Raw genomic sequence first — 8,537 nt, forward strand, 5'->3', positions numbered from 1 at the left:
GGAGAGGGTTAGGGGGTTAGGGTCCTAGTCCTCCTCCCCTGCTGACTGCGCTGTGAGGGGTAAGAGACTGACAGCCCCTCCTGGGATGGTTACTGCTGAGCAGGAGTGTGAGAAGGGAAACGGATGGGGGGGGGGGGGGTCACATGTGTGATCAGACTTGCTCCTTAGCCCTCTTCCTTGTATTCCTGGTATTGTCCTGGTATGATCCTGGTATTGTCCTAATATGGTCCTGGTATGGTCCTGGTATGATCCTGGTATGGTCCTAGTATGGTTCTAGTATGGTCCTAGTATGGTCCTGGTATGGTCCTAGTATGGTCCTGGTATGGTCCTAGTATGGTCCTGGTATGGTCCTAGTATGGTCCTAGTATGGTCCTAGTATGGTTCTAGTATGGTCCTAGTATGGTTCTAGTATGGTCCTAGTATGGTCCTGGTATGGTCCTAGTATGGTTCAAGTATGGTCCTAGTATGGTCCTGGTATGGTCCTAGTATGGTCCTGGTATGGTCCAGGAGACTGTAGTTGGGCTCATGGATGGCTGTGTGGCTTCTCTGTGTTCTGGCTCGGTCAGCCCTGCAGCTCTGCTCCATCAGTAGCCCCAGAGTGGAGTCTTAGCAACCCCTCTAGATGAGGCTCTGGCTGCTCTGCATCCTCATGCAACTCTATGGATGAGCTCTATTGATCATTATTGAGCTGGACTGAAGCTCTATAGATCAGCTCTATGGATCAGCTCTATGGATCAGCTCTATGGATCAGCTCTATGGATCAGCTTTATGGATCAGCTCTATGGATCAGCTCTATGGATCAGCTTTATGGATCAGCTCTATGGATCAGCTCTATGGATCAGCTCTATGGATCAGCTTTATGGATCAACTCTATGGATCAGCTCTATGGATCAGCTTTATGGATCAGCTCTATGGATCAGTACTGAGCTGCTCTCCTGAGGCCTGCTGGCTGTCGTGCTGCAGTACGGTTTGACTAACATGCAGGGCTGTCTACCTGTCTGTCTGCAGGGCTGTCTACCTGTCTGTCTGCAGGGCTGTCTACCTGTCTGTCTGCAGGGCTGTCTACCTGTCTGTCTGCAGGGCTGTCTACCTGTCTGTCTGCAGGGCTGTCTACCTGTCTGTCTGCAGGGCTGTCTACCTGTCTGTCTGCAGGGCTGTCTACCTGTATGTCTGCAGGGCTGTCTACCTGTCTGTCTGCAGGGTTGTCTACCTGTCTGTCTGCAGGGCTGTCTACCTGTCTGTCTGTTGGTCTTTCTGTCTGCCTGTTCTCTCAGAGCTGCCCCCGTGTCTGGGAGGTGCTGTGCTGCATGAGAGGACCAGGCCTGGTATAAGACTGAGGGTCAGTCTGCTCTGGTACACTAGGAACTGGTATGGGTGTGAGGGTCAGTCTGCTCTGGTACACTAGGGACTGGTATGGGTGTGAGGGTCAGTCTGCTCTGGTACACTAGGGACTGGTATGAGGGTGAGGGTCAGTCTGCTCTGGTACACTAGGGACTGGTATGGGTGTGAGGGTCAGTGCTCTGGTACACTAGGGACTGGTATGGGTGTGAGGGTCAGTGCTCTGGTACACTAGGAACTGGTATGGGTGTGAGGGTCAGTGCTCTGGTACACTAGGAACTGGTATGGGTGTGAGGGTCAGTCTGCTCTGGTACACTAGGGACTGGTATGGGTGTGAGGGTCAGTCTGCTCTGGTACACTAGGGACTGGTATGGGTGTGAGGGTCAGTCTGCTCTGGTACACTAGGGACTGGTATGGGTGTGAGGGTCAGTCTGCTCTGGTACACTAGGGACTGTGCCTCTAGTCCTTCTCCTTTATCTGACACCTGGCCTCCCAGTCTTCCCCTGGCTTCAAAGCCAAGGCAGACAAACAGACAGATAGACAGACAGATAGGCAGACTGACAGACAGATAGGCAGACTGACAGACAGCTAGACAAGTGCACAGGCAGACACACAGACAAGCAGACAGACAGCCGAGGGACTCTGGAAGCGTGTCTCTCTGTCCTCAGTTTGCAGGACGCTGACTAGTGATTCTGAGCCCTGTCTGTCTCTGTGTCTCATAGCCTATTTAGAGTACACTCACGAGTCAGTCTCTAAACACTTCACTAAAGACTCAAAACACTCATCCCTTCTCATCCCTTAAGGGGTTCAGCTAAGATCTAATAATACATAATTTCCATTATAGTAGCTAGCTAGCTAGCTAAAGATATGCCCCCCCCCCCCAAATCATTTTAAAACTTGTTTAGTTTGTAAGCAGATCCACCGTCAAGCGCAGCACCAGAGTGCACTTAGTTCAACGTTCAGAAAGTGTTTGTAAACATTGTAGCAAGGGGCATCCTAGAATGACAACACAAAACATTTGCAATATAGTATTGCTCCCTAGAAGCTAATAATGCTGCCACATGCTGCTACACAAGGATGGAAAGCTACTGTAGGTAATAATGAATGCATTCGATCGAATGTTTGAAATGTTTTGAAATGTTAACAGGATTAGCAGCGCAATAATGCTAAAAATGACTTGCTATAAGTGTGTGGAGTATTTTACAACGGCTTCCAGCCAGTCAGAATCAAGAACCGGTAATGTAATATAATATAATGTGTGTGTGTGGGGGGTGGGGGGATTAGGGTTGTGTTGGGGTTAAGGGAGGATTTGGTGGTGGGGGGCCGTATTGGGGGAGAGCGCAGGGGGAGGTTGAAGAGGTGGGGGTAACAGGAAGGCCTGAGGGAGGGAGGATGGAAGCAGGGGAGGAAGAGGGGAGGAGGGAGCAGATGTGAAGTGTCCTGAGGTCTCTGCTTGTGGGATTGATTCCACAGCCCTGTTCTCCACCTATTAGTCTTGTCTACCTCCACCTCTTTGGTCTGAAAGGCCTTTTCCCCCTGTGTGTAAGAGCTTGAACATCCCAGAAGGACTGTTGGTACTGTTGGGACATGGCGATATCCATGTCTGTCTGAACAAGGACTGCTGTGTTTCTGGTGTGGTAGTTCTGGGGTAGTAGTTCTGGGGTGGTAGTTCTTGGGGAGTAGTAGTTCTTGGGTGGTAGTCCTGGGGTGGTAGTTCTGGGGTGGTAGTTCTGGGGTGGTAGTTCTGGGTTGGTAGTTCTGGGGTAGTAGTTCTTGGGGAGAAGTAGTTCTTGGGTGGTAGTCCTGGGGTGGTAGTTCTTGGGTGGTAGCTCTGAGGAGGTAGTTCTGGGGTGGTAGTTCTTGGGGGGTATTAGTTCAAGAGTGGTAGTTCTGGGGTGGTTGTGCTACAGTGCTCTCATTTCCAGCAGCGCTTGTGTGAGAGCTTCCATCTCCTCAGCCCCTCCCTCTCTGGGATTCACATAGCAGCTCGGGTGGGCGGGAAGGGAGTGGGCTCAGCGTCAGAGGGACCTCAGCTCTGCTAACTAGCTTTTCCCTGAGGGCTCAGAGAGCTGGACGAGTGATCAGCCAGACGCAGGCTTACTGGCTGTTATCCGAGGGGAAACTAAACACAGCTTATAAAACCGTGGAAGTGTTTATTCACCAATCTTCACGGAATACCAACGATGTTCCCCCATGTCTATTTCCCATCATGCCTAGCGCACACATTGCAAAAGCTCTACCTCCACCTGGATATTTTACGAGCCAGTCTGAACTGTAGCCTGTTGTATTCTGTTTCTCCTTGCCAGACATGGAGATTTCATGTCCCATGTGTATAGTACTGTATCTGTATTCTCCAGATGTTAATGTATTTGTTGATGCTGCTGGCAGGCTCTCCCGAGCTCGTCCCAGCTGTGGGAATGTGCTCATGCAACATGATAGGCTAGCGTAGATCATGGTCAATCCTCGGAGATGTGTGTGAAAGTTCAGAGCCTCAGAGATCTCAGGTTCTGGTGCTTCCAGCTCTCTGGTGGGGAGGATAGATGGGACTGGAGGGGAGAGCAGAGGGATGGAGAGAGAGAAAAGGAGAGAGATAGTTAAGTTTAGTGTATTTGTTTATTTGGCACGGACAGTGTGCATTAAAGGATATACCAGGATTAGTCAAGAAGGCTAGTTTTCATCTGTAGTCCCTGGAGAGAGAGATGGGGGGAGAGAGGAGGGGTACAGGGGGACTGGAGAGGAGTGCAGAGGAAATGTCCCTCCCACCCTCTATCTCTCCCAGCTAGCCTCGTCCCTGGTCCCTGGTCTATGCTGTCATCCTGGTCCCTGGTCTATGCTGTCATCCTGGTCCCTGGTCTATGCTTTCAGTCTGGTTCCTGGTCTATGCTGTCATCCTGGTCCCTGGTCTATGCTTTCAGTCTGGTTCCTGGTCTATGCTGTCAGCCTGGTTCCTGGTTCCTGGTCTATGCTGTCAGCCTGGTTCCTGGTCTATGCTGTCAGCCTGGTTCCTGGTTCCTGGTCTATGCTGTCAGCCTGGTTCCTGGTCTATTCTGTCAGCCTGGTTCCTGGTCTATGCTGTCAGCCTGGTTCCTGGTCTATGCTGTCAGCCTGGTTCCTGGTCTATGCTGTCAGCCTGGTTCCTGGTCTATGCTGTCAGTCTGGTTCCTGGTCTATGCTGTCAGTCTGGTTCCTGGTCTATGCTGTCAGCCTGGTTCCTGGTCTATGCTGTCAGCCTGGTTCCTGGTCTATGCTGTGAGCCTGGTTCCTGGTCTATGCTGTCAGCCTGCTCTGGGGCCTCATTTATACAGCTCTCGTACACACAAAAGAATGCGTACGCCACTTCTAAGCAAACTTCGGGATTTATAAAGAACAAACTTGATGGGAGAATGGCGGAGAATGTGCTCACCTCCAAGCACACTCTGACCCATGCGTAGCCTACGCACATTTATGGACAAATGAGAAACTGCGATCCTAATGAAGAAAGGTGAAACCCAAGAAAAACGCTTTGAAATTGATTCTCATAAATAATAATGTGGACAGCGTAGGCTAATGGCTTTTGGGAGGAAGGACTTCCTCGAGCGTTCTGTTCTGCAGTGCATTGTCTGTTGAGTCTGCAACAGTTGAGTCTGTTACTGAAAGTGAGAGTGCTCCTGTGTGCCATCAGTGACTGGTGTAGTGGGTGCTGTGGGTTGTCCATGATTGATAGAACCTTCTTCAGGGTCCTCCTCTCAGCCACCTCCACCAGTGAGTCCAACTGCAGACCGAGGATCGAGCCGGCTTTTTTGATCACCTTAGTGAGCCGGCCCGCCTCCTTGTCCTTGATGGCTCCTCCCCAGCAAACAACAACGAGCAACGAACCACTGGTCTCGCCGTCTCACTTGTAAGGTCGGGACGTAATAATCTTAAATATCAAACTTGTTTGATATTATCGGGGCCGCCCTGATGGGTCTGCGAGCCGATCGGGAGGTATAATATTGGATCTGTAAACCCCTCACATTACAAGATCATCGGCCCCGACCAACGTTCCAGACCAGATTTCTCCTCCGATTGTCGGGAGAGGTGAATCAGGGATAAATCGGCCCAAAAGTCCTGTAGTCTGAGCCCGGCATTAGTACGTGAATCCTGAGCAAGGTTTTATAAATGAGGCTGGCCTGGTCTGGGAGCCGTGTGTGACCTCAGCTGCTCTGGTCTAAGCAGCTGGCTGTGACAAGCAGGCGGGGCACCCACACATGGACAGGACCTACCTGCTTGTGCGTGTGTGTGTGTGTGTTAATTAAAACACTCAAAGCACATGGTAATATCCGTCGTCTGTAGCTATATCCTGCTCTGTGTGGCGTTCTACTTATGATGAGTTATTGCCGTTATTGAAACTAAAACAGGAAATTTCTTGTGAAGATCTCTGATTCTCTCTCTCTCTCTCTCTCTCTCTCTCTCTCTCTCTCTCTCTCTCTCTCTCTCTCTCTCTCCTCCAGGAGGATTTCCGTAATAAGGTTCAGGAATACATCAAGCACTACGCCAGATGATGACAGCGTCAGCCCTGCCAGCCCCGCCCACCGACCCCTCACCTCTCCTCCAACCAACCAATCATGCGCAGCGCTGACCCACCCCGACTGCAATACCATATCGCTGGAGAAAATACAAGAAAACAGTGTCTGAATGTTTTTGAGGGATGGACTTGTGTTAAAACAAAAGAGAAATGCTTTAACTGTTCTGAGCTGACTAGACTTACAGCTGGACCAGCCAATGACGGACCTCTCTGGGCGTCTGAGCCAATTAGAATGATTCAAGATGGAAGAGGGGTCCCGGGGTTTAAACCAATCCTGTTAGATGTTGTTGAAAAAAAAAAAAGAAGAAAAAAAAAAGCGACGAATCATGAGAAAGATGATCTGTTAGTGTTTCCTCAGTTATAGTGCCTGCGTTGTTTGTGTTGCAAAGGAAGAATGCACGCAAGCACTCATAAATACCCCCCCCACCAGACACACACACACAGAGGGGCAGGCATGTCTGTGGTTTGCTCCTTGTTGAAAGCCTGCACACATGTCCAGTGGTCTCCAGATCTACTCATCACTCTGCCCCCATGAAGCCAGCACACACACACACACACACTCTCACACACACATGCACACACACTCACACGCACTCTGCCCCCATGGAGGCAGCGGCCACAACATGGGCTCCCCAGTAGAGCCGTGTTCAGATGCAAGTGTGTTTCCAAAGGCCTGCGATCTCGCTCTCTCTCTTTCCTGTGTGTGTGTGTGTGTGTCTGTCTGTCTGTCTGTCTGTCTGTCTGTCTGTCTGTCTTGTCTGTCTGTCTGTCTGTCTGTCTGCCTGCCTGCCTGCCTGTCTTTTCTGTCCGTCTGTCCGTCCTCAGTTTGTGTGTGAAGGTATACATGTCGTTGAGTGTGTGAGTTGGGTTCATTTGCTTGTCTTGGCCTAGGCAGGCATGCCTCGTGTGTGTGTGTCTGTGTGTGAGCGAGAATGCGTGCGCACGTTTTGTGTATGTGTGTGTGTGTGTGCACATATTTGAACGCAAGAATCAGTCATCACTGCATCAATCTATGTATCTCTTCACAAGCCTGCATGAGGCTAAGTGTCTGCAACCAGCTGGGGTGCATTTTACAGTAGGGATGTCAGAACTGTGCAAGCGTGTGTGTGTGTGAGGGTTAGGGTGGGTGTGTGCGTGCGGGAGTGCATGTGTGTGTATGTGTGTGTGTGTGTAGACAGACTGTTGATGTGACCTGTTGTGTCTGAGCATGCTCTGGTGGTCATGGTGTGCAGCCCCCCAGGATCTCAGGGGCTGTGGAGGGGAGGGGTGTGTGGATATAGATTGTATATCCATTTTTTAAGATATAATAAAGAGGATATAATAAGACAGACAAACCCGGTGTGTCCGTGTTACTTCATACCTTCTACTCATGTCTGTTGACTGACTTGTGAGGAGGAGGAGGAGGAGGGTGGTGATGATGATGACACTACATGAACAGACTAGCGGCGTGTTTCTGTTACGGCTCGCATGCCCTCGCCTCCCCAACCGCTTCCCTCTCTCCCCTCTGGGCCCGCTGCGCGCTCGGGGCGTCCTACGCGCTCTACCGCACGTCGCATCGGCCCAGGCATGCGACGCTCTGGCTCTCCGGAGTTTCCCCTCACTACCGGGCGTTCCCCGTCTCCGGCCAGCTCCGCGGACTCGGCAGTCTCCTCCCACTCCGGTGACGAAGAGTCGGATCCCGACATGCCCAGCACATCGGCCCGTGCGCAACGACAAGAACGGCGCGCTCGTCTCCGACGATGACGCGGGCGCGGCTCTACTCACCGGTTTCCCATTCATCATCACCACACCTGTCCCTCGTTCTGCAATCACCTTCAACCCCTACAAGAACCTGGTCTACACTCCACTCATCGCCAGATCTTACCATAACCTTACGTGGTAAAGTATAGCCTAGCCTACTATTTTACTTACCAGTGTTTTATAGTGCTTTGCTCGTTCCCTGCTCGTGATTACTATCACTCACCCTGCCTCTCCTCCTCGTCTCTCCAGTATCCCGGACCCCCTCTGCTGAGTTGTACCAGCTAGCAGAGCCCTCACCCTGCTCCACCTCCGGATCCTTCCCGCTCCCTTGAGCCAAGAACATTTTTATTATTTAGTGGCAGTTTGGTGGCGCCTATTTTTTCGCTCCCATTATATTTTTGTGGCATCCCTTTTGTGGCTCCCCCTTTGTGTTACCTTATTAAATCGCCCCTCCGGGCTTAACCGTTCCTTGCCTCCTCCATTCCTGTTGCGCCTGGGTCCCACACCGAACCCTTACAGTTTCATCAGTATGACAGTGGTGGAGCCTCACACAACAACACCGAGTACCTTAACCCTGTCCCCTAACCCTGTACCACACTACAGAACCACAAAACCCAGCACCTTAACCCTGTCCCCTAACCCTGTACCAGACTACAGAACCACAAAACGCAGCACCTTAACCCTGTACCAGACTACAGAACCACAAAACCCAGCACCTTAACCCTGTCCCCTAACCCTGTACCAGACCAAAGAGACACAACACCCAGCACCTTAACCCTGTACCAGACCACAGAACCACAACACCCTGTACCCTAACCCTGTCCCTTAACCCTGTACCAGACCACAGAACCACAACACCCTGTACCCTAACCCTGTCCCTTAACCCTGTACCAGACCACAGAACCACAACACCCTG

General features: G+C 51.2%; 1 protein-coding gene across 2 annotated transcripts in view; it reads left to right on the plus strand.

Annotated features, from left to right (window-relative positions):
- The window catches only part of ube2f (ubiquitin-conjugating enzyme E2F (putative)), a 45,901-nt gene extending 38,733 nt beyond the window's left edge, over positions 1–7,168 (plus strand). For both annotated transcript variants that reach the window (XM_084443275.1, XM_084443276.1), the window contains one exon: positions 5,808–7,168. In XM_084443275.1, coding sequence (XP_084299401.1) covers positions 5,808–5,858 — 51 coding nt within the window. In that variant the 3' untranslated portion in view covers positions 5,859–7,168. The remainder of the gene's footprint in view (positions 1–5,807) is intronic.
- Positions 7,169–8,537: the final 1,369 nt, after the last annotated feature.

Source organism: Borostomias antarcticus (genome assembly GCF_949987555.1).
Source record: "Borostomias antarcticus genome assembly, chromosome: 9".
Classification (NCBI taxonomy): Eukaryota; Metazoa; Chordata; class Actinopteri; order Stomiiformes; family Stomiidae; genus Borostomias; species Borostomias antarcticus.